Source organism: Dufourea novaeangliae, unplaced genomic scaffold (genome assembly GCF_001272555.1).
Source record: "Dufourea novaeangliae isolate 0120121106 unplaced genomic scaffold, ASM127255v1 scaffold205, whole genome shotgun sequence".
In the NCBI taxonomy this organism is placed as follows: domain Eukaryota; kingdom Metazoa; phylum Arthropoda; class Insecta; order Hymenoptera; family Halictidae; genus Dufourea; species Dufourea novaeangliae.
Window position 1 is genome coordinate 609,723 of NW_015374106.1, and position 27,928 is coordinate 637,650.

Below are 27,928 nucleotides of genomic sequence, written 5' to 3' on the forward strand. Positions count from 1 at the left end.
AAATTTATACAACATAATAATAAGTTAAAATGATTTAAAAGAGGTCTCTTTAATATTAGAGTATATGCTGAAAAATGGGAATAATGGTAAAATAATGGACAGAAAATCTATTCCGATGATTCATTGGCTTCGAGTACTCTTTACAACTGACGATGAGGTGTCTGTTTGATGTTACAGACGGAAGTGGAGGACATGACGAGTGACAGCGTCTGCGAAGGCACTGGTTCGAGTCTCGGTGCCCCTGAAGCCACTGGCGGTTTGATAGGACCGGAAATGTCCCCGAGTGTGATGGAGTGTGGCGGCTGTGGAGAACGTGTCCGCGAACGTACCGTTCTCTGCGTCGGCGGTCGAACTTGGCACTCGAGGTGTCTGAGATGCTGCGCCTGTGCCAGGCCACTACACGATCAACACTCCTGCTTCCTCAAGGGAATGCGGCTCTACTGCAGGCACGACTATGCACTGTAAGCTAAAGAACTCATTATCTGTCATTTTATAGCGTGTCATCGCTAATAGTTTTCGAACTTCGGTCAACGTCACTCCCCTGGAAAATTCAATATCGACCGGAAAAATGACGTCGAAGTCCGCCGTAGACAGGTCTGAAAAGGGATATACAATATAACTTTCTTTTATCATTTTTTTGACTTTGAAAAGAAACAAAAAACACTACCATGTCATCCAAGTCCATTTTCTGTACGACACTGCATAATACTCAGTTTAGCTGTATGGCGGTGCAGAAGTTGTCTGATCCACAATGTGGACATTCAGTAGTCGTGGTGAAGAAAAATCCCATATCGGTGTTCTTTGTTCCTTTAACGGTTATTTTACTTGCATGAATCCAACGAAACCTAGAAATTTAAAAGCGTGATAAAAAGAAAGTTGTTTGTATGCACTTTCAGAGTCGTTTACATATAACGAACTTTGATGCCATTTTTCTGGTCGGTACAGAATTATCCGGATAAAGAAAACTAATTTAACATCCAGGTACCTTCCGTTGTAAGTAAAATCAAGGGCAACCAAAATTGCTATCTCTATCAGTTCTTTCTTTCCTTCAAACTTTAACTCTTATTTCTCGTACACATTTTTTTATTACATTCTAGATTTTGTATTATTTTCTAGACATTCTGTTATTTTCTAATACAGTTTAACGTAATAATTGCCACATATTGCTGATAGCCGTCATAGGAAAGCTAAAAACGAATTCTTCGGATACTGAGTACCCAAACGAAGTACCTAGACAGTGGAAAATTCTATTATGTATCGTTAATTCTTACAAATTTTATCTCATTTTAGTACACTTTCTCGAAAACGTGTGTGTTATTTAGAAATTAATACTTCCTTACCAATACATTCGAGCAATGTCTAATATTTTATACAAAGAACTGTGTATAATACATATATCGTCGCCCGAGTTCTTAACTGTTCTAACACCATTTTTCAAACAAATTTAGTTAATCAATCTACGTGCGTCTCATTGCACATGCATAATATAAAAAAAATTTAACCGAGAAAACAACAAATATTCTTTTAAGTCCTAATTCCGAAGCTTTTCTTTCTTAATGGTATTTTCAAATACTAATAATAATTAAAAATTTATGTTGATAATAAGATAAAATTTTGTTTAATATTGTAATAAATAGCAATTAAATACAACTATAATATTATACTTCGTAAACTTTACACTGAGATTTCTCAGGTTAGAAACTAGTGGAGATAGAACGATGATAAAGAAATTTCTGGTTGTGAATACGATAGTATGTATTTTTGTTTTCAAATATAATATATCTCTAACTATGCGTACGCACTGAAAGTAAATCGCGTCCACTATGTTAATAAACCTGTGAGCAATAAAAAAGAAACAACATGACCAGTTCATAGACATGTTAACGTGAATTTACACTCACCTATCGAGGAATTGATAAATTCTCGACAGGTTGTCGCGCCCCATAACCCATCGATTCATTCTTATTAATCAAGAAACAGAATTTTACAGGCCTACCAAGCGAACCACTTACTATCATATTTATTGCATCGGGAGTGTAAATGCTGCAACCATAGTTTTACGATGCTTTATTATTCGATCGATTGATCTGCCAGGATTAAACGTTACGTGGGTGTATTCACTTTCCCGTTGCGGCTTATCTCGATAATTGAATCTGTTTCGATCTTTACACTGCGGTCGCAGGAAAACGTAGATCTTTGACGGCACAGTGGCAATTACGCGTATCATATGGCAAGATTTATGTTTCTTGTCTCGCTGTTAACGTTGCTGCGGTAGCTGACGCCTTCGATTGCTACTTTGCTATGTATTAACATAATTATACGACACTCGATATCTGTATTAGTTGATATCCTCGTTTCACTTACAAGGAGTGTATTTTAGGTGTTCGCCTCCGATTGCTTTGGTTTTCGGATATGTTTTAGAGGACCGAAAAATAAGAGATACGTATTTTTTTATAGCGGCCCGTTTTCATATTTAGGGGGTGAAACCACCCCTCAAAGTTTCGACCCGGTAGTACTATCTCGAAAACCAGAGGAGATACATGAAAACTTTCAATTGGTGGCTTTCATGGTTTTTATGTACAATAAACTGGTGTTAACAAATTGTCAAAAATACAATTTGTTTATAACAAAAAAATATCATTTTGAGAACTTTTTTGGAGGAAACTACGTGTATATCTCACAAGGGAAGGCACGGAAGTATCCCCCTCCGATTTTGATGAAACTTCGTATGTCTGTTAAGCAGTCAAAAATAAAGGACACGTATTTTTTTTATCGGCTGAGACACGACTTCAAGGGGTGAAACCACCACTCGAAATTTCTATCTGAAATTTTGTTGTTATAAACAAATTATATTTTGGACAATTTGTTAGCACCATATTATTCTACATAAAAAACCGCAGACCTCGTCCATTAGAAGTTTTCATGTATCTCCTCTGGTTTTCGAGATACTACTTCCGGGTTGAAACTTTGAGGGGTGGTTTCACCCCCTAAATATGAAAACGGGCCGCTATAAAAACATACGTATCTCTTATTTTTCGGTCCTCTAAAACATATCCGAAAACCAAAGCAATCGGAGGCGGACACCTAAAATACACTCCTTGTTAGGCGATGCTTCAAATTTCTGTTTAAACTAATAGTTATGCATTACTTACAACTGGTAATAGCGATTTATTTAGATGTTCATGGACAACCCTTTATAAGATGTAACATGTTATAAATTTGTAAGATATATGTAGGTACATACATCAGTGCAAAAGTCAAAACTTTTAACCTAATCCAGAACTAACCCATTAAAATGGGTTTTGCGCTGAAAGACTAGACTAATACTAAATGTAATTATAGTTTGATAATAATTTAATGAGGTACATAATAATTCTTTTATAATATATGTACTTGTAATAAAACTTCTTATTATAAAGAATAAATTTTTTGATCCTTATTATGCAGTAAACTTATGCAATTAAATTAAATTTATAAATTTTTACAGTTTACCACAGAGTGCGTTTGATATAACAGCTTCTTCAAACAGATCACAAATGTTTTCTGCGCTGTTTGTAATATCTTCTCTATTGATTTTTGAATTTCTTCTGAGGAATTCACTTTCAATTTTATTTTACACAATAAGACTCACTCACTGGCGTCAATTTTTAACACAATTGTTTACTGTTTTTAAAAAACAGTAGTGATCACATCAGCAGAAGGTCCATCAAAATTTTTCCACTGACACAATATTACCCGTAAAAAGTACAAGACCATATTATGTACGTTGTAATAAACGATAGCAAAAAATGTACCTTTATAAAGTCTTTCAAAACTTGATGAAGGAACTACATAACTTATATACTTTTTAGTACCTACATATTTAAACGAAGTGATCTTAATTATTGTTGTGTCAATGAAGTAGTATTTACAAGAATTTAATAGGTAAAATGTATTTTTTTCCGGCTTTGCTTTGAATTTTCTATAAATTTAATCAAAAACCCTATGTGACCATTCATATTTAAAAACATTGATTGTGAGTATGTAATAATAAATACGTTAAGAAATATGTTATTTTTCACTTAGTCATTAATGTTTACAAATTAATGAAAACAAAATAACTGTCTTTCTTTATGGTAAATATACATATTATTGCTAATTAAAGGTCAATTCTTTTACAATCTGCTGTTCACCCCACTAAATATATAGTTACTCAACAATCAGCAGGTGCATTATCTATCTCCATTAATCCGTAGAAATTGATGATTAAAGATGAAGGAATACAAATTTTTTATGACAATTATTATTGTTTATTATCAGTTTTCACAAATATTTTTAATTAATTTCCCTAAAATTGAATTGATAGAAAATTTTGAATGTCGAATGGAAAGTTGGAAAAAATACATTTCCACTTCTACAATGTTTATAAATGTTATTAAGTTGTCACAGATTATAGACTCTCACGGAAATAAATACTGAATACAGTATTCCGTCGATCACTGTCTGACTGGTTCTACACGTTTTTTGTCAGGGCGTCATCCTCACCACTGGGGGTGGGGGAGACCGTGGAACCTCTCAAGTGAAACCCTCAAGTTTAGCAAAAAACAAATTTACGAGAGTCCGGAGTGTCTTTCCTGTTCGATGTTTGTCACGACGCGGACCCGAGTTCTTGACAATAATCGACGGAACACTGCACAACAGAAATATTAGGTTATTCTATAAGTAATGGGGGTTAAATAATTAATAAGGGTAATTCAGCAAGTTTTTCTTAGTAATCAATCATTAATGTATTTTCTACGTATGCGTCACTTTCACTTCTTTAACAGTCACTGACGCATTTTGTTTGGTAGTAACCCGTAAAATGTTTTCATGTAATTCTATAGAGCCTTTCGATGCGAGAGTCTTCATTAAGATCTGCTCGAAGTTTCATGAACTTTCTTTAGCACCAATTTACTTTAACAATAACTATATACCTACACTTGCAATATATTTTTCGTTGTTGCAGTCGTGTTAATTCCTTTGTTACACTCATACACCATGTCCATTTTAAACGTTTGTAATAACTGCATCATTTGGTTTACACCCCTGAATTTTTTATTGAAATATTGTCTGGAGGTATCTGTTTAAGATACAACTTGCACCAAGCAAATAAGTGACGATCATGTTGAATTATATGTATAGTTTTAAATTCAAGTCTGAGAAAAGTCGCATAACTTATTAAACATAATTATGTGGTACACCTAACATTTCAATGAAGTATGGATGCAAATGTACAGTCCCGTCCATAAGTCACTGGACACTTATGTTACCAAACGTAGAATCAGAAAGAGTTAAGAGTTAAAAAGGTACTTAAATTATGAATCAAACGGATTCTTATTAGTTTTCCACACTGTAGAGAAAGTGTAAATTATATTCAGTATTGTGAACAATCTTAAAGTGTTTGTTTCATTCAAGAATACTGATCGAAATGAATCGTAGCACTTTAACAGTGAATTCTTAAAAATAGGTCTTCCCTGATTGCACTTAAATCAGTCTGCAATCGTTTCCATTGGTTTTTCGTTACTTTACTCGCGTGTTCCCAGTTTTTTTAAATATCAACGACGGAATCATTCGATTGCATTAAATTGGTTCGACTATCGATAGTGTTACAAAATTTACAAATGATTATTATTTTGTAATTTTTATCAATGTGCACTTGTAATTGTAATTACCGAAAAAATAAAGTAAATTTGTAAAATTAAATCAAGAAAGTGCATTTCTAATATATAGTTACTCAACAATATATCAATGTTGTTACTCAACAAATGATTATTATTTTGTAATTCTTGTCAATGTGTACTTGTAATTGTAATTACCGAAAAAATAAAGTAAATTTGTAAAATCAAATCAAGAAATTGCATTTCCCTTTCGATTTCCATTTTTCTCAAAATAATCAAGTGTCCCAACCTGACTTATAAACGGGAGTGCATATTATTGAAGACTACAAATGTTATTAATTAGATCACATTGTATCAATCATTCAATGACACGAGGGATGTAATATGTCGGGACTATGTCCCCGTTTTTTCGTTGCTTGTTCGAAAAGTCCGCGGTATAATTTCTGATCATTTATCACGGGAGGCAGAGAAGCGTAGATCGAAAAGGTGGCATCGGTTCTTTCGAAGTCGCCCGTCGACGAGTCTACGGGTCGTGGATCCTGTCGACCGGGTCATCGTAATCCAGCATTACGAAGCGAAAAGCGTGAGTCAAAAAAATTACGCGGCAGATTCCTTCGGACCTCCCGCATACACGACTTTGACTCCCCAAAGACAGCCGGGTCGAGAAATCCGGCAAGTGTCTTCTCAGAGAGAACGTCGACTCCATTGCGAAATTTCTAATCGTGCTTCCATAGTCGAACCTTATGAAATATGCTGCCCGTTGCCTTTCAATATCTCGTGAATAATTATTTCCATTGTCCTGGGAATTTAGTTTGAACGTACAACGGGAGTCCTTTGTATTGAGTACTTACATATTTTCTTTCTCAGCTTTTGGTACCCTTTTTTTGCCCTTTACCTTATCTTTAATCGATACATTAAATAAACTGATTTGATTAAATTAATACTTAACAGAATTATAGGAACTACACTAAAAACTTGATTGTATCACAAGTAGTAATACATATGAAATAGATATAATTGAACCTGTCTCGGTCGTCCACAAACGCTGCTGAAGTATAAACGTCATTATTACGTTTCTTCAACAAATTTTCACTAATCTTGATTTCCGGTTTTTGAACAATTTGCGGTTTATACTACATGAATTCAATTTTGTTCATTTTATTAACTTTTATTCCATTCTTGTTCCTACTTCTGTTGTTTGTTTATTTTATTTTAAATTTTATAATATTTCATCAATTAAGTAAAGTAGTAACTGATTTATATATGGGCGTTTTGTTACATGGGTAAGGCATGTTACCCGAGACTGTGTTACAAAATGCCCTACCTAAGGTTAAAAAAAATAGTTTTTGCTACTTTTTGTTACGTGTCGATCATAATTGACGATATTTTATAATAATTTGAAAAATAAAATAAAGAATTGTTGAAAAATATTTTTCTTATTACGTTTCATATAAAAACGGTGCGTATTATCTAACTATCCCATATGAGATAGGCTATGCAAAAATAATTGCTGACACAGTTAAGTATGTATTGTGGTTTTATTTTATTATATACGGAGAATTCAACTTTTGCCAGAGAAATGGCAAGAAGTTATACGACATTGGGGGAACTATTTCGAGTTTGACGGGAAAATAATTATTACTTTTGCATACACCTAATATAACAGACATACAATGATTCCTCGATGAATACGACAATAATTATTCGAATACAACTCAAAGCCCCTACAAAATGATTAAATAATGATCAAATTTATAACTCAATTATTACAAATACGACACGAACAACGGCGTTATTTCTACTACTGTGGGACTTCTCTTCTGGAACCAATCAAAATAGAGTAAACAGAAACTATGTAGACAAAGGCTCGGTTTCATGCAAAAACAAATTGATGGGAGGCTGAAAACTAAATAGTAAAGTATCATCATAGAATTGTTTTCTCTCCATTTTCCCCTTGTACAAAAAATTATATCCAATTGCATGTCTGTTGTATAATAAATATTCTGAAAGCAGATACTGTATACATATTGGGTAAAGTCGGTCCGATTCTTTTCTTCCTAGAAGTACATGGATTTCCGCGTTCGATAATGTAGATAGCAATCGCACGTCACGATCGGATATCACTATACGTGATTTAGACAGGCCGGTGCAACAGTCAGGTGACCGGTCTACCTTTGATTGACAGTTGGATAAACACGTTCGAAAGGCTTCGTCTTCGACTCCCTGTGCACGACAATCGTCGAGTCACTTCGTAGCTTCGTTTGCCTCGAATCTTATACGCTTTCGCGGCCTCATCTACGAAAACATTTCAGTACAATATCGGTTATAATAACAATCCATTGAGGACTAAAATTTTCTCGATTGTTTGAACTAATTCACACGATCCTTGGGTAATAATTGTACAATAATGCTTCATAAGAGACAATGATGGTTCTCAGAGATCAATTATTATAGAACATTGCGTTATTGGAAAAGCAAAAATAGTTTGAACGAAGTTTTATTTAATTGTTCAAACAACCGTTGAAATTTGGTACCTTAAATTACTTGTAATTATACCGCTGATTTTATGCATTCATGAAATATTAGAATATGCAAATCTAATGAAACCAAAACTTGAATAATGTTTAATAAAGCATTCTTTATATCCTGCACCTACATACTGGAACTCTTAATTGTAGTAATAAGCTTCGATTAAATTTCTACTTTCGAAAATTCATTTATAAAAATTTTAATTTGTTTAAATATTTACAGTCTATTGAAAATTTATCAATTTGATATGTGACTTGGTTTTATATTTCCTTGGTTACTGTTCCATGAATTTCTAATATAATTATTATTATATTCTGTAAGAGTGAATTGAAATTGAAGGAATCAGTGCTTCGATTTGTAGGATTTTCATTCCATACTATTCGCAATTAGCCCCTGCAAACAGTAGAAACTATGTAAGTTTGCAATGTTTATACAATACAATTGTTTACGAGTCTGAATCGGTCCAAGCATCGTACAGTGGTTTGAAATTTTGAAATCACGAAACAGTTTATAAAGATACAATATTTATAAGAAATTATATTTTAATCACTTAAAATCAATGTGAGAAAAGGTGACGATGTTGTTGTAAAATTGTCTCGGCATTTTTAAAAACATGCAGCAATATTAAACTATCTAAACCAAATTAAGTGTTGTTAAAATCGAAAAAAGCCACACTTTTGAACTATAATATTGCGTATTAATTAATTTCTAACTATAATAGTTAAAAAATAACCAACATTTTCAATTATACTTCTACCAACCTTGGGAGAAATCTACTAAAAAAATGTAATATTTCCCGAAATGGCAAAAAGTGGCAAACTTCTTTTTCTCTTACTGAAGTCTGATGCTTGTTTAATATACATATTTACAAGAAACAATTTCCACTGTCAAGGGATGAGAAGTAAACTAAAATTATAAAGAAGAGCACAAATTCTATTTCATTTCAGTGTTAGCTTAATACGTATAAAAAATGTATTTTATATCTACTTTATTTCTTACCCACTAAAGTACTAGCCTGCTGAATATAATTTCCGAATATCATCGATAAACACAAATAATGTCATTTTAAAATTCACTTATTCACTTCACAAAAATATGTACATCTAAATTTAAGGTCAAATTACATGTGGCCAATAGTTAAAAGGAAATCATTTTGCATAAACTAGTTAAGGTATATATTAACCTATAGACTTATAACAAAAGGATACTGATTTTTTAATATTAATTCTTTGAGTTTTTGTCACGTTTTCGTGATTTTACACCACTGTGGCAACGCTTCTATGCATGTAAGCCCTACATATATCTACTTGCACGAATCGTTATTATTCCAAGGCATGTTCAAGTGGTCATTAACATCTTATGAATGTAACATATTTGACACATTTATTTCACGTGAACTTTTGTTCTAATTTTCATTTTCAAAGAATACCAAAAATCAAGTATTATATCTACATACTAGTCTTTTGTTACTACTTACTGTTCTTTCTTGTCTCTTACGAATTCTTCCATTTTCACCTATCTCCAGCGACCTTTTGCACTCTTCTCGCCGCGTTTCTTCCTTCTTCATCTTCCTCTCCTCTTTCCCACCTTTCCGTCCACTTCTCCCTTATCGTGGTCCGTTTCGCCTCTTTGCATCTGCGCTTCTCGTTCCTTTTTCCTCCTGTATCCTTCTTCCAAACGACGCACTCCGCGGGTTTACATACACGCAAACATAGTCTTCGGAGTTGGAGCTCGCGCTTCAGGGTCCGGCAGTCATTTATTTGTCGCCCGACGACCGGTATACCCCTCGCCATCTTACAGGTAACCGCGCGTTCGTGCGCGACGCTTTATCTAACACTGCGGAGTGCTCTCCCGGCCGAAGTACGAATTATTTCTGTGACCATTCACGCGAACACGATCGTGGCAAACATTCTAAGCGCACTGAGAAGTAAATATAAAATCCAGAACCGAGAAAGAACACTTTCGATAACGCGAGTAATCCGCTTTTCCGGTTGGTTTTGAGGTTCGATGAAAAGACACGGTAGAAACTAGTAAACTACACTTCCTCTACGAACCCTTCAGGTGGATTCCGCAAATTTTTAATAATATTAAAGTTAGTTGAAAATTTAACAGAACATTCTTAAATGCTTCAACTTTCGATCGCTACCAAAAAATCCCATGGACAACGATAAAATTATTGAAAGAGAAACGTTATAAAAATGTCTTTTTAACTTTAACAAGAGCCTTATGGAACTGTAGTTGATAGTGAAAAATTAATCACTTCTTATTTAGCTACAAGAAATAATATTTTCATAATGAATTAGATGGTTATAGATTTTTTACGGAGATTATGATGGCGCGGAAAAAAGATGTGTTAACGATCAAGTAAAACTAAAAATTAAGATCAAACTATGCAAACTTACATAGGTTCCATGCGTTTTGTAGTATTTTCTACGCATGTCTGCTATGATCGGCATCGTCGCTTGTTCTCTTTCGCTTCGATTTTTGTTACGTCTCCGAGTGGGAATACCCCGTTAATTCTCCAAGCACGGAAAACATGGTCTCCGGTCCCTATGTCATTTCTGACCCCACACCGATATTCTACTACCACACAGCGACGGCGAGGCTCGAGCTCGAGGCCCTCACCGACACTGTACTAAAAACAGTGCCAGTATGGCTCGAGCTCGAGACCCTCACCGATATTACTACGCAGTGGTGGTTGCTCGAGCTCGAGTTCGAGCCACCGTCACCATGTATACAATGTAATGATTAGCTGGTTCCACATTACATTTGGATTTTCGCGGTTCTTATTACACTAAGTAGAATAAAAATCTCGTGAATTATAAAACAAATTATATTTATTAGTCGATACTTCTGCGGCGTTTTGGCCCGGTCGTTCGTATGTAAACAAACATCGGTCGCTATGCGATTTACACGCAGCTCCGTCACTGGGTGCGTGTCGCTCTCGAGACCGCGTGTCCCCACTCCTGACTCTGTCACAGTGTGCATGTCGTTCTTGCGAACGCGTGACCCAGGGACCGTGCTCGGAGGGTTAACAACTTATGTAATTACATTAACTATAAAAATTGTTTCTCTTGTTGTATTAATATATACCTACGCAGTTTATCTCAGACATTCCCGAAACGAAGTTAAAACAGCAAGTTTTCGTAAGACATTCTCGCTTTTTATTAGCAACGATTGAATGTTTTTTCCTCGTGGAGTGATGTATCGTTCATAATCATTATATAAACACTGGAAAGAGCTTTGGTAATTCTTCTGCAAGGCGCTAGAGAAAGTAGTCGTCGAAGCTCTTTGAACGTTAAAATGATTTTGGATTGCTGTTTCTTTGTCCTCGTTTCTAATTAGGGTAACGGGCATTAGTTTGGTGTAATTGAATTAGACAAATCCGGTGGATAATCGAACAGTGAGATTATATTTTCTGATCTAATTCATCCCGAATTCTTGCAATGTACAGTTTAGATCACGGGATTATGGGGACCAACACATAACTTTTAATTCATTATTTTCCTTTAACTCTTGCAAATAGTTAACGATATAAATAGCAAATAGTTGTATCTTAATGTAAATTTTTGCTAATATGATAACATAAAACTAGTAAAAGTTATACAATTGGGAATCAGTATCACGTCTTGTATGAGACCAGCAGGTGTTCTAATACTTATGATTGTTGAAATTTAAGAGGATTGGAAGAAAGGGGACGCAAGAGAAATTTAACTCTCTCGTCTTGGAAAGCAAACTCCAGTGGCGCATGTTTCACAGCCTCTTAGGTCTTCCTATACTCCCACGATTTCATACTGCAGTTGTCACACAATCGAGCATGCCCTACGATTCCTACACAGTCTTTTCGCCTATAATTTCATTGTATAGCGCTTTATTCCGTACCACATTGCTAATAAAAAAACAATGTAATTCAAATAATACTACTTTCGAGATTTAAAATACTAGGATATAAAACAATTGGAAACAAAATGTATTGAATAACAGCCTCAGTAATATTTTATTATTAACTTTTTAATTACTACTAATTTACTATTCGAGAAATTTTCTCTAGACGTTATAGTATAGATTATCACACTTTAAATCTTTTTTAAAATATGTATGGCACAGCTGCTTATCAACAAAAAAAATTGCAAACAACGAATAATAATTAAGAAACATTTGATTTTCTAGTCTTTAAAGTATGAGAATTTTTACCATAATATTCCTTCTCTATAGCGTGCACTACATACTTGGTCGGGTAACGCGACTATAAAGAGTAATGGACGCCACAGTGCGATTTGTTTTAAAACGCATGGCTCACTTATGTCTTGTCACAAAGCCAGCGTATTACCAACTAACCTTATGTTATGATGAATATGCCGATGTGATTCTAAAGGTGCTAACTAAATGCGATTCTAAAAACAGAACACTACATTTTGAATGTATAGACTCACAGACAAATGTGAGACAGTTAATGTACACTTTCCTACGGTTATAAACTTCAAATATAAAAAACTCGTAACCCATTTTTGTTAATAAGAGAAGAGAATGTCACATATGTATTTCGAACGCCGATATGTTTTTTGGAGTTTTATTCTATCCAAACTGAGAATATTTAAACAGTTATAGAGTAATACGAGTGACATTCATTAACTAACAATATCGATGAAAATAGTATAACCTGAATATACGTAAGAAGTACACGTAAAAGGTACATAAAGGAAGCAAGTTCTAGTTGCCTTTCTCTACTTTTTGTTACATTTCCATGTTATAATGCGCTAACTATGCTTACATCTAGGTAGAATTTAATATTTATTTCTACACAATTAGACGAATATCAGTCACTTCATAGAAAAAACATACCAATGAGACCCCACAGACGTATGACTGGCGTTAATTTGATATTAACAATGCAATCGTGACGATCAGTCTTAAAATAAAATTAGAATTGCTCATAGAAAAACATAATACCATTGCAATATGGATAGAATAATGTTATCCGGTTCGACAAACCGAAGCAAAACTGAAAATTTGAATTCACTGAAAAAACTGTCAATATTACAACACGGTTAATCCGCCGTGTATCCGAAACTGCTAGGTGCCCGGATACTTATGCTACGATAGTATATCCCGAAACCACAGTTTATTAAAAAAAAACCTGCGAATAAAGCCCTTCGATCCTCTTTCTCTAGTCAAATAGGTGCATAGGTACACTAAAATTCTCCGATAGTTTGACCATGTTTATGTTTATTTCTTCACGATTGTCGATCGTAAGGGCCCAAGATAGCCCCGGGGCTTATTCCGTCGAAAAATCGCTGGGAGCTACGCCTTTACGGTGTAAACGGTAGCCGTGTAACGGCAAGACACGAGCATGGTACACGACACACGCACGCACGGTCAGATGAATGGTTGGAAAGGTGGGTGTTATGGGTGCACCGAGAGAGGAGTACCCGTGGCAGCCATCCTCCGGCGAGGACATGCTGAACCAGGGAACGGTGGCTCTACGGCCGTGGTCCAGTGTGGTCGGTTGTGTGCGGAGCTGGCTGGTAATTAAACAACGACTAGTGGCCATTAGCCCATTATCATATTCATGAACACGGAAAGTGCATCCCGATTCCTCGTCCGGTTCCTCTGGCAACGATCGAGCTAGCTGTTTATACGGATTGTGTTCGCGAGCCCTCGCCCCGCCGCGTCCACCACCGGGATATCTTATGGGGCCACGCGACTACCCCGGTGGCCCCACCACCCCATTCCACGTGGAGAAAGTACGAGTACCTAGATCCCCGTGACTAGCACGCTGGTGAATTGTTGGATTTTGCGACAACTGCTCGCGGGATTAAGAGAACATTCCGTTGCAAGGGGGTAGACAGAGAGAGAGAGATAGAGAGAGAGAGAGAGAGGAGACATTGCTCTGGGGCCAGTATCGGGGTTGCTAATGGAGCTGATTGGATGGGTAAGAGATTAAGAAACGAGGGTGGCGGTGTTTTCTGGACATCGAATGTTAGGTTTGATGGTTAAGAATGCTTCGAAAGGATTTACATTGGAACACAAATTGAAAGATTGTACTATATAGAGAGAATTTGTGGTAGGTAAAAGAATTGTGAAGGAATGAACCTGTTCGGTGATTCACTCTGTAAATAAAGAATATGACTAAACTTAAATTTTAGAAAACCATGGGTTATAGCCGGCAGAAAGTATTGAGTTAAATGAGTTAATGTGGTTTTAACAGTTATGTGCATATGAAGGGTAGAAAATATTTTCGTAGAGTAGACTCACGTTAAAGTAGCGGTGCCGGGCTCTCGATTTCCTGGATACGTTACTTTAACGCGAGCCAATGGGCACGCAGGATCTCGTGGCAGTTACACCAATTGAATCAGAAGTTTGGTTACAGATGGCGACCGATAGTGGGGTGCGTGCACGTGCGTGAGTAATGCGTGTGAGCTGGAGCGTCCCCACTGCTACTTTATCGCGAGTCTACTGTACATACCTACAGAAATGAAATATTAGATCGTTGCATATGAAATGGGCGATTTGGTGACAAGTATATTTGACGTTATTTTTATGAAAGAAAATTAATAACATAGCGTCTTTATATATTGCGAAATTAGACAGTGTATACTCTACTCATAAAAAATGCTATCTAACATAATAAAATCAATTGCGTTAATCATTAAAGTTAATATAGGCAGAGCGAGACATTTAAACCAAATTTAGAAATAAACCGTATAAAGATGCGTGTAAGTTTCTGCTAAAAAATACTATTTAGTAATGACAATAGTCGGCGGAAAGATAGCAGCTAATTCCGTGTAGTAATTATGCAATGAAGATGTATAACATGAATGTCACACTTTTATTTCAATGGGAACCGTGTATAGAGTCTATTTACTTACCTTATGTAATAAGGGTTTAGTTTTATTTTATACCGTTAAGGGTATCATCCGATCAAAACGCTCTAAAAATAGGTACGTGATTTTCCTGAATTTACATAAAAACAGTAGAACAGTAGATACGGTAAAAAGCCGTCTTGATTCATATTACTACATATTTGATGAATAAAAAAAATGTTATTTGAATTTTATTAATTTTTGCATCAAATATATAGCTCTCATTGTACTCCTGTAGAAATTGTAAGTCTTAACGGGCGCCATCAGAACTCACGATAGGATTGTATTAACTCAAAAAAGCAAGAATATTCTTAAAACATATGTTAATGGCTATCGTCTTACCTATCCTTAATCCAAAAGAACAATCCGGCGACCTTTAGCGTGTGTTTAAACAGAATGTTGCAAAAAAACGGATATTTTTACGCATAAATTTCTCCATAAAACAAAAACGAATAATCCAAAGTTAATTTCTGTAGGTAACGCGATAGCGACGTGAATTATAAATAAAATGTCGCAAGAGTTTTTGAAAGCGGTCTATAATTAAACTTTGTATCGCGGCACCCGTGGAAAAATATCGCGTTCTGAGAAATACGCATTTAAAGTTTTTTTTCATTTCTGAGTATATGTATAAAAATTATCATTACACTTTTTCGTTCTCTATTTTTTAAGTAAACAGAAATATTTATATCTATATTAAAATTTTACTTAAACTGGAAGAACTGTTTTATTTTATTTAATTTCTTTCACTATTTCTTAAAACATTTTAATCTCCAATACATAAATCACTTTTATTACAGACGTTTAGTTTATGTGACCAGATTGTACATATCGTCTAGGATAATATTCTTGTTGAATGCATCTAAACAATAAGACCTGACGTGAAAACATTGTTATTCCTATAAGAAAAATGATCCCTTTCTTCAGAATGGAGTGTAAAATATATACAAAATACAAGACACAAAAAGGTGAATTTTTTTCCTTCGAATGTAATTACACTCTTACTTTAATTTAAATTCTTGCATTTATATTGATTAAATGATACTTATACAATTTACAATTCAGTGTTTCAAATCTCACGACGAATTTCATTCTTCACCTACTAGCAGAATTATCTCCTTTTTACTTTTTGTGATTATTATAAACCTTAGATGATAGTAAGATAATTTTTAATTCTTCTCGACGCGAAGACAATGAGGCTGGCGATAAGAAGCTTCCTGTGGGGATTAATGTCCGTTGTTTTTGAGACCAGAGAATCTTGCGAGTTTCCTTGTGATGGAATGCAAAAGAATCTCACAATCGAAGTCAGCCCGCTTAAAATTCAAATCCCTTCGTAGACTCTTGCGTAGGCGTTGGGAATAAGGATTGACTACTCCGCTGAGAAACAATGGGATTAAAGGTTGCAGATTTTCAGTCACTGTATGCCAATATAATTCTCTAAAGGTGCGTATTCACCAGCGAACAGTTCACGAACACTGTTCGTAAACAAAAAAAAAATATAGTGAAATATAGTGTCAATCTTTTTCTGATAAACGATGACTGCTGGACTAAAAAACTAATCAAAATAAACTTTTGTGAAATTATTAATTTTCAAAACTTATTTCATTCCCGGGTATCGATGATACAATGCTAATGCAGCGATGAAACTTTTTTATTTTTGATTCGTTGTTAATGAAACTTTCACTAGTGTATTGGCGAGATTTTTCTGATGAAAATGATACCAAATATGACATAATTTGGATCATATTTACTCATGTAGAAAGTGTTAACAATTCATATTCGTTCATTATCGCTTCTGATAAATCATAAGTAAATATGGTCCAACTTATATCGTGTTCGGTATCATTTTGATCAGAAAAATCTCACGAATATTTTCGTAAAAGCTTCGTTAACAAAGAACCAAAAACAAAAGTTACATCGTTGCATTTGATCCCCTCGATTAGCCGTCGGCTCGTGAAAGGGAAGCCGTCGTGGCGCTCCGGGTAAAAAATTATACGCTTGACTGATTCCACGGCTCCCTTCCCCAGTGGTGGGGATGACGACTTCACACTTATCGTGGAGGAGCCGGCTCACACTTATCGAGGATTTACTGTAGGTATACATAAAGTTAATGTAAAATATTTTATAAGGAACCTACTTTCACAAAAATACAGAAGAAAACTGTATCGTTAAATTATTATCAGTTATTTAAAATATGTTGGTCAAAAGTCACATCAATAGAACTTGATTTTTTAAAAATGTTTGTAGTATGTACAAAATATTCATTTCTTATTTATTTATTTATTTTTTAACGGGATAAGTACCCTTTAGTACAAATTATGATAACAAGAGAAGGTCGTACATAAAAATGGAAATGAACGATACAGTAATATTAATTAATGACAATGCGAAAAAACGAATTCTTTAATGCTAGTGGAGAGTGATTGAACAAGTTAAAGAGTTACACAAATCGTTGGCCAACCTCGAAGCATGATCGAAACAGTCAAGTTGACCATACCGAGTACGGTGAGTTTGCAGATAAAACAGACTATTGAGTTGTTCTAGTGAGAACTAGAAAACGCAAAAATGTATGCTGGACACTCACTAAAGAAGCGATGTAGCACATGTGAAGGGGTGACCAGATTATAGAACAATACTCCAGAAGGGATCTGAGTAGTAAGCAATACAGCAAAAGCAACGTATTGAAATTTTTTAATATTTAGAAATTCTATTAATATAACCAAGGGTTCTGAATGCTTTAGCTAAAATAGTGTTAAGATAATGAGTCATATAGTGTCAAGTAGTAAATCAAGCAATGTCAAGCAGTAGTCAAGTGTAAATAATAAGTCATATAGTGTCAAGTGCACGTAAGATTAGAGAATAAAATATGATTTAACCTTGAAATGTTTTATTTGTATTTTTCATTGCTCATTTATTACATATTTTTACCTATTAGATATCGTTTATATCAATTAATTATAAAGAAATTGATGAGGTACGAATTAGGAAACCGGTGTACGCTATATACATGTACGCAACTTTTCCCTACTCTATCCTATGCTTTAACAATTAATATCACTGTTCCGCATGCGATCGTTTTCTAACCACGATCGCTAATGGCTCCTGAGAATAAGTTCGACTATGTAAGAAATCTGCGAGTTTTCTGCTACGAAGAAGTTTCTCGGCGAGGTGAGTCGATAGTTGGCTTATCGACACCTCAATACGAGCACACGGAGGCAAGAGAATCGTCGGCACTTTGCCACATACATTCGTTAGGGAGTGGAGACGTCTTGGAAGCTATATAAATCCTTCGGCAAGCTTCCATAGTGGAATTTATTGGCGCCATTGCCGCAGGTGGCCGCGTGCTGCGTGCGTGCGGATTCTTTACGACCGCTTCTGATTTTCCTGCATGGGACCGCATCGTTAGTCAGCTGCTTCGCGTGGAAAAACTGTAGAATCTCCTTGGAATTCTGCATAAAATAAGCTCGTCAAAAATTGAAAATGGAATCGGGAATTCTTTCCCCACTGGTATAAACATTTACTTAATTTTTTTATACTACGTACATAGGCTCTTTAACAATAGAACTACCAGCGTTGAATGTATACTAAATTAAATTGGTATATATTTACAATAAGGGAGCTACGTCCGATTTTGATGAGTTTTCAATATATTGTGAAGGTCATTACCTTGACTACTGATGTGAAGGTTTTATTTGGGAGTGGCCGTTTGTAAAAAAGTTATTATCAAAACAGGTTCAGGTTAACAATTATTTAGAAGTTTGGCCATCTCAATGATTTCGATGTGCTAAAAACAGAAACACAATTTTTTTTTCAAAATTACGAACAAAAATAAAATATCATCCCCTAAAACAATAGACGAGTTTCCCAACCAACTTCAACAAATAGAAGTTCGTCTATTATTTTGGGGGAGTTATTATAAAAGAGTTACTTTTTTTCTTGAAGTGTATCTAAACTACTTCGATCAGTATAATTCTTCAGAGTTGGTAAGACACAGTTCAAGAATAGAAAGTCCTTCGGTATTGGTTAGAGACAGTTCAAGAAAAAGGTATCATTGTCCTCTTAATAACTTTTTAGTAAACACCATTTGATAACTGAAACATTCTGAAGGTCACTCAAGAGGGTAACCTTGACAACATATGTCAAGGTCAGGGACAAACGTAACAATTTTTCTTCTTGAGTCTGTGACTTGAATACAATAGAATTTTTTTAAATTCTTAGACTACGAAAAACCTTGATTATTGAAAAAACATAATCAAACTTTAAAACTTAGAATATATTATACCAGCTTTTTGAAATAAGACTTTCTTTAAAATCAGTTATTTGTTACATTTGTCGCTACCCTCAGGGGTGATTGTAACACGATATCAAAATTGGAAAAACCAACTAGATACTACGCTCTCGCCGACCAATGGTTATATTATAGCCGACCACATAGTCCGATTCTGTGTGTACCGTTTCGGCCAATAATAAAAATACGTGTGAATGGATGTGATTCAGCTACATTTGATTCGTCGGTAGCTTCGACTAATCGTCGTCCATCGAGCACATACATTCTTGTCCCGGCGCGCCGAGACGGTTTTCCATTCACGAGCCAAAAAAAGATGACTATATAAGATACTCTAACCATATTGCCATGGTCGGGGCTGTAGTGGAGTAAAATGGCAATAAGTTCAGAGCCCCCTCTATGCGAAGTTCTATCGACATAGCGTCGGCCTCAGCGCCTGCGCAAAAGCTGGTGCGCCCGCGTACGCAACGTGGTGGGAGAGCGAATTTGTGTGCACGAAAGTACATGTGAAGAGGAAGTGCCTCGCGTGGCAATATAGTTAGAGTCCACTGTATTGAAATTCACATTTATTTTTGTATTAAGAAATTATATTTTGAAGTATAGCACTACCCTTCCAAAGATTGTTTTATTAATACAAGTGAAAGCAACAGAACGAAATATTCACATTTATTAAAATGAAATATAAATATGAAAATAAACTTTTTGTTTATTTATAAGAAACAGAATGAGGAAATTAAATAGTGTTTAAGGAAAGCGTCAATTATCTTTAGATATTGAAAGAAATTCAGATACCTTATATTGTAATCACTTCTGCTTAGAAAATCAGAAATGTTTTAATTGTTTCTAATACTATAACACTTATCTAATTGTTCACAATATTCATGTTCTACGTGGCGTTTCACTATTCTATTCCTTCATAAATAGTTAAGAACAGATACATTTTCCAATAGTTCCTTCAACTGTTAACTCCACTATTCCATTTTTTTAAATAGACAACTGAGTTTTTGATTTTGGATACGTACGTAAACAAACCTTGCTATTATCATATTAAACCGTTCAATTGAACAGTTTCTGGTAGGGGTGGTATTTGTTGTAAAACTATTTGCAGTAGTATTTCTCTACTAGTCTTCTACTAAGCGTCACTTAAATATATGGGCAACACTGTTCGATACAAAAGCCTTCAGACAAGTTTTGGAATATTAGATGCTTAATCTCACTGAAATATCCAATCCAGAACCCTGATTCACTACCAAGGCAATTTTCATTTTTGAGAATCACATATTCTTCCACGTATACTTACAAAGTGTAATTATCTTGAAAGCATTGCAAATCACATAGAAAGTATAAAAAATTTCATAATAACTTTCTACAACCACCATCAAGTTTTCTGCTATTTATTTGCAGAACGTTCGGTGCAAAGTGTGCAAAGTGCGGTCGTAGTGTGGGAGCCGGCGATTGGGTGAGAAGGGCCAGGGAGAGGGTTTATCATTTAGCCTGTTTCGCTTGCGATGCCTGCTCCCGTCAACTCTCTACAGGAGAACAATTCGCCCTCTTGGACGCCAGGTTGCTCTGCAAGGCTCACTACCTAGACGTTGTCGAAGGTAACAATACCTATTTCAAGACAAACTTGCTTTAGAGATGATATGGGAGGTTCTGTAGTTTGTTCAACAAACCGAGTCAATGAACATAAAGGACACGGAAACAGTAGTATCAGCTACATATTGTCTAGCAGACGGTAGTCGACTGTCCCTGTTCTTCTCTCACCTAAATGGCCATTACATGCTTTGTCGACAACTACTGACACGGTTCGTTGAACGTACCGTAGATTAGTGTTCTCCATGGACGTCCACACGCTTGTATCCTCCTTTATAAACAGCATTCTGTTTCTATAAATCACGAACACATACGAAATCTAACACAAAAGATGAGACCGTTAAAATAACAATTTTTATTTAAAAAATTTAATTAAGTGACTCCAATTTTCTTCGAAGCAATTCCTTCCTGTTTTGATACACTACTTTGATACGATGCCACCACTGTTGCAGGCAATGGTGTTAGTTATTTCCTGTAGCAATTAACTCTTCGAGTCTTAAATAATTTTGCGGTTTCCGTGCACTGTGGACTAATTAAGTACTTTTTACGGTCGAATACTCGTTGGATGAAATATTTTTTTCATTTTTTATACGCATGTTATGTTAAAAAACTAGGAGACTAAAGACAACTTTGAAATTTTAATTAGAATAACGCCGGAATAGAAGTTGTAACGCAAGTATGTATATATGTATACGTTTATAGTGAACTTTGGTATCGATGGTACATAGAGCGTTAGTCCATAGCAAACGTTTCATTGACAACCCATGTGTGGGTTCACAGTCGTGGAGGAATTAAGCAACTCCTTCGTTTTCTTGTATCGAACCTCGTATAGGTATATGTATACACTCTTACATAATTTGGCCGACGGAGATCAGACCACAACGCGTAGTCGCAGGATGTCCCATGATTAGTGAAGGATGCCCATAGACTATCTCGCCAATGTGTCACTCTATATTATTCGTCATAAAAGCCAACGGGAAACAGTACTAACTGAGAAAGTTACCCAGATGTTAACTTAGTTTTGAAAAAATAATGGTTTGAAATTATAGGATTCGACCTCCTAAGACATAAAACAAGTGTCACACGTAGGTGCGGAAAAGTCATAAGTAGCTCTGGACATGAATATAAATAACCTTTCCTATAATTTCCTTTTGTAATTTTTGTTAATTATTACTTTCTTTTACATGTAAATAAAATAACTGGGAGAGAAACAAAAAACTTACATTACAACTTAAATTAAAAACTTACGTTAAACAACATGTAGGTCCAGTTCACCAGTTAATTTTTCACTAATTTTGTTGGTCGATACTGAATTTTCCAGACAAGTAACTCTTATTCCAGTTCCTAGGAGATCGAATCCTATAATGTCAAAATATGATTTTTTCAAAACTAATTTACCATCTGAATAACCTCTTTTGTAAGAGAAAATTATTGACTACTTAATAAGAATAATCTTTGTTCTTTAAATCTTCTCTATTTCTCGATGTACTCTTATTAACATCTCCTAGTTTATCCAAGCTTAATCGGTCAAATAATGGTTCTGTATCTACGAGAAAGAAAGAAGAAGGACGAAATAAAGACGGTGTAGATCTACATATATGTATATTCTGAGAGTTATGTTGGACAATACTACTTCAAATACTATACATAATACGTATGTTGGGACTAAACTTTGAAATACAACAGTTCGCTAAATCGCTGACCAAGTCACACATTGATCAAGCCGTCCGACAAAGTCTGACGGTCGCTCTACAACTTTGTTTCTTGAGGTTTGACTAGCCAAAACTGAATTAGGTTTGTTTAAATTTATTAAATTTATATAAAGTTGGAATTATTAATATGTACACTTTGTATTCATATTGAGCCTTAATTTTTATTTTCTAATAACAATCTCTTCTCACAATATTTCTAAATGGAACATTCAATGGTCTCAGCATATTACTAGAACCAGAGATGAGCAAAATTGTATCTAGATAAACTCGAATAAAAGATAATTTGGTAATTATTAAGAACATGGTTCTCAGCACCGATTTCAATGACCTTTAAATATGTTACCATGGCCACCATTCTGAACAACTTTTCCCTATATATACATATAATAGGCGGTCTCTCTTAGTTGCCAAGATATTCGCAAGAAACTGCTCCTGCTGGTAGTACATACATTGAATTTTGTTTACATCACCATGGGGCGACCTCTTACCTACTCTTTCTATAACACATCGCAACAGCCGAAAAACAACGGGTGAACTTAAAAATCACACTTGACCGATTTCAGTGATTTTGAATACTCGAATAAGTATTATACTTGGATCGGTATTTTTTGTTTTTAACTAGCTCTAACCCACTGAAGTAAGTATAGTGTTTTGAACAGTATTTTCAGTTTTTCGCAAATATCTCGACAGACACAATGCAGTATTACTGATCTGAGTAGGTTAGAGCTAGTTAAAAACAAAAGAAATACTATTCAAAGCATTATACTGATTTAAATAGGTTAGAGCTAGTTAAGAACAAAATAAATACTGTTCAAATCAGTATGATACTTTGAGCAGTAGTTCTTTGTTTTTTAACTAGCTCTAACCTATTCAAATAAGTTATAAATCACTTTCCGCTTAACTAGAAAATCCACTAATTTATTGTAGTTATTACAACTATCCAAAAATTCGTACATCTTCATTTTAACTTAATTTAATTTAATAAAACGAATATACACATTCGTACACTTCGACGAATTCGGTACACTTGGAGCGGTTAAAGTGTGCCTTTGTGGGTTCGCTTTTAGCTGGGAATTTAGATATTATTCTAGAGTTGAAATGAACAATACTGAATTATAAATATATAAATGTATATAAAGTATATTCAAGTGAGTAAAGGTTTTATAAATGTTCATGTAAGTAGTAGTCGTGGAAGCTAATTCCAGCGTTCTCGGTTTTCACGCACTGAGAAATGGGGGGCCTGTTGTACAGAGTACAGCTTGCTTTTAAAATGCTTGGAAAGGGCTTTAATACCCGATCACTAAATAGCTTTCTGGTACGAATAAGACCCGCGAATGAGCCGAACGTGTTCCTTTTTCTACCCCGAAAATCTAGCCGGATGCATTCCAACTCTCGATAGGTTTAAGAGGGGGTCTTCGTACGTAACACCGCCGAATATCCTTCGAGTAAAAAAATTATCTTTCAGTCTTAAAAAAATTGATTTCGAAAAATGTATTTATCCGTGGTGTTCCGAATGAAGATAAATCGAGTTATTCGAAGTTAGGAATAATGGATAAAGATAAATTATCTTTTATACGAATCGTTATTTAAGTAACTTTTTATTTAGATAATGCCCATCTCGGACTAGATTTGGTAGACCAAAAACTGATACGAAAATCAGATTCTGCCGTTGGTCCGTATGACCGGTCAATGTGCGAAGTGGTCAGCCATTCGGCGAATTGTTTTCGACGGGATCCTGATTATTCAGTCGTCAATCTATAATAAACGTAATTTCATTTAATATCGAGGTGCTATTTCGGTTAAAATTTAGTATTTCATACGATCACTGGACTACATTCCTCCGTGAAAGGGTGTGAATTTAAGGATAGGGAGTACGAGCTAGAGGCAAATGGAAGATGGAGCACCCCTAATTGGTACTTTCGCAGAAGGCGGTGACTCCGAAAGCGGCCACAAGAGCGGTAACAAGGCGAAGAGGGTGAGGACCACCTTCACCGAGGAGCAGCTTTCAGTTCTCCAAGCGAACTTCCAATTAGACAGCAATCCCGATGGCCAAGACCTCGAGAGGATAGCGCATGTGACGGGACTCAGCAAAAGAGTTACGCAGGTTTGGTTCCAGAATTCTAGGGCGAGGCAGAAGAAGCATCTGCACACGGGAAAAATGAAAGGGCAACATGGTACTTCTTGCGTTTGTTTCTTTCAGATTAATTATTCGATATCTGACAATTACTCTTGGTTACTATAGTTTGTACAAGGGTATAACGTAAATAAAAGACAGACGAACTGTTTGTAGGGGAATAGATTTGTCTATCGTCTTGTCTTTTTTTAACGAGTTTTAGAGGGCGAGTTTAGGAGAATGTCAAGTAACTCGGACGAAAAGTATTTAAGGTAATTAATTTTAAGATAACCGCATCTTTTGTTTACTCTAACTGTCAAGATTTCTTTCGGAGGAATTTTATAAATTTTCAAACTAGATACTTGGCAGAAAGTCTTACGAAACTATTCTTGTAGTTCTTATATTAAGTTACAAAGCATTCAGATATTTATTATTACGGTTTTAAATCTATACTTTATATTGGTTATATATTACCAATATATAAATATTGGTTAATTTAGGTTTAGGCAAAATTCAGTCGTAAATTGTAATACATATATAAAACTCCTTTAAACTTACCCTCTACATAAGGCCAATTAAAATGCTGAAATAGAGTTAACGGTTTGGCTGCAATGTCAAATATTATAATAATACAAATTATGCGCGCTGTATATTGCAAATAATAATTCAAATTGCGTGAAATCAGAAAGAATTTCTTCAGTAACCCAAGACAAAATTGGGAACTTTTTAAATAGATAGAATCGATTTTTATTCAAGGCGGATTACAAATACACGTAGAAATAGTAGAAGTTGCGATAGTTTGGGATCAAGTGGCATCATTTACTGTTACAGTTCATCAATCACCTCCGAATTCCACCGCGTCTACGGGCGATTTCGGCCGGCACATCAATTTACACCTGACTTATTCCTTTCAACATCAACAGCAACACCATCACAGCCAGCAACAGCCGCAGCTCAGTCCAGCTACGTGCAAGAGTCCCACGCCTTCTATTTATCATAATCACGGTAAAAGAATGTTTAATCATTTGACACGCGCTCCGATCAGAATTAGATAACATTTTCTAGAATTTCTGGACAACAAATTTGGAGCAATAAATAAACAATTAAATTACGTTCATTTTATAAAGCGGAAAAGATTTAAAGATACTTAAACACAAATTCTCTAATAAACATAACCATTTTAATTAGTGAAAGTTGCATAATTAGTGCAGATGAATAAATGTGGGTAGACTGAGTCACGTTTTATTCGTATAAATTGTGTTAACAATATTAATACCTTTTTCATTGATGAATTTTAATGAAAGTATGTATTTTATATTTGAATAATAATAAACGGTGCCAAATTATTCTATCTATGTATCAAAATCTAAACTACTTTCACAGAGAGTTAACATCAAAGTTCTGTTTATTTGTAATCTTAAATAGACAGTAATTTCTGAAATTTCCGAAAATGATTCTTAAGAATTTACTATATCGAGTTTCAGAAACATTTTAACAATAAGTAAATAACATAGATGCCTATTAAAAAGGAATAGATTACAAGGATTGGGAATAATTTTCATCGGTATAATAAATAATTACAACTAACATTGACGGACTATAGTGTACAGAGGAAAAACAAAAATTTTTCTTTAAAAAAAGGTCTACTATCAATCGCAACTCCGTCAACTCTGTCTTCAGGCTCGGAACAATCGATGGACGAACTCTCGCAGGATTCGATGATGTTGTCGATGCCGAACGAGGTTTAATCGCCGCTGCTGGACTGCTAGCAGTATTGTAAATAAAGTCTTATTATCACTTTAGGAATTATTCCAAGCTCATGAATCTTTCTCGGTGAAAGCGTCGACTAGATTTCATTAATTTAATTTATCAACGGCGATCGATAGAATTGGCGTTAGAATCACGATTGAAGCTTGAACCGTACGAACTTTTCACCAATGTTTTTGAATGGAAACAATTCTATATAAAATTATAGGATTGTTCTTCGAATGTGTTTAACATTCGATACTTTTGATAGTGTCCACCGATGGACGAATAAAAAAACTCATGGTGAAACTATGCGGTTGAAGTTCGAAAGTCTCTTTATCGTGTAGCCCGTTTCAAAGACATTAATTTTCGCGAATTATTTTAGAATGTACTCTGCAGTCATATTTATTCAGTTAATTAATTCTTTTGAGCGTATTTATGCAAAAGTAGACGTTATTTCGTCATCGTTCTGAAAAATAGTATATTTGTATTTATTGTATAGAGTGGTGTAAATAATTATAATTGAAAGAATTTAAAGAGAACGTACTTGATTTGATGAATGATGGACATATTAGGTTGTGTCACGTGGAGTTGCTGATATTCGAAGAGGTGATAATCAATCACGATTAGTAAATTAAATATGATTTACATTGTTTATTGTGCTAGTCGCAGGTGGTAACATTACTGTACGTCATTACCTTGCTTAATTATTGAATTCTTATTGTGATTGTTTAACTATTCTACGTAAGTAAACATTATCTTATCAAAGCAATAGTTTCCAGTATTTTGCCAATATGAATTTAAATTAGGTCTTGGCAAAGTTAGCTGAAATAAATGATGAAGCATTGCGTTAATCACGCCAGTCACCAGATGTTTTCATCATAGACATATATAATAGACAGCGCGGTCTTACGGTAGGGATGAGGTTGGCAGTAGAGTGAGAGGATAATACATGGAGTAAGAGACTTCTCTTTCTAATGGGGCTGTTGGTGGAGCATTCTGCTACGGCTGGGTGAAGGCATTACACATGCGTGCAGCATTCCTTCTCCTCATCGCCCTCCAGTCGCTTTCTCCCCTCTCTCTGGGATGTGCGAGCGAGAGAGGAATGACTCCAACGCTACTTCTATCCTTCAGTCTCGCTTCATCCCTACCATAAAACCGCGCAGTCTATTATATATAATATATGTTATGGTTTCCATAGACATATGTATACATATGGATAATAGACTGCGCGGTCTTATGGCAGGGATCAAATCGGCACTAGAGAGAGAAGACAATAACTGGAGTATCTTTCCTCTCTTTCTAATGGGGCTGTTGGTGGGGGATTCTCCTACGGTGTAGTGGAGGCATTACATGCGTGCAGCATTCGTTCTCCTCATCGCCCTCCAGTCGCTTTCTCCCCTCCATCTGCGATGTGCGAGTAAGAGAGGAGTTACGGCAGCGCTACTTTTGTC

General features: G+C 35.2%; 1 protein-coding gene across 1 annotated transcript; it reads left to right on the forward strand.

The window, feature by feature from the left end:
- The first annotated feature begins 74 nt into the window (after positions 1–74).
- Positions 75–26,476, forward strand: LOC107190841 (LIM/homeobox protein Awh-like). The gene is made up of 6 exons (XM_015579727.1): positions 75–86; positions 178–461; positions 20,715–20,923; positions 24,532–24,789; positions 25,560–25,733; positions 26,409–26,476. The coding sequence occupies exons 1-6, from the start codon at positions 75–77 to the stop codon at positions 26,474–26,476; spliced, it is 1,005 nt and encodes a 334-aa protein (XP_015435213.1).
- Positions 26,477–27,928: the final 1,452 nt, after the last annotated feature.

Excerpts from the sequence above, each read along its gene's own strand:
- LOC107190841 (XM_015579727.1), top strand. Across the intron at positions 24,790-25,559 it reads AAAAATGAAAGGGCAACATG|TTCATCAATCACCTCCGAAT; the intron begins GTACTTCTTGCG and ends TTACTGTTACAG. Across the intron at positions 25,734-26,408 it reads TTCTATTTATCATAATCACG|GCTCGGAACAATCGATGGAC; the intron begins GTAAAAGAATGT and ends CTCTGTCTTCAG.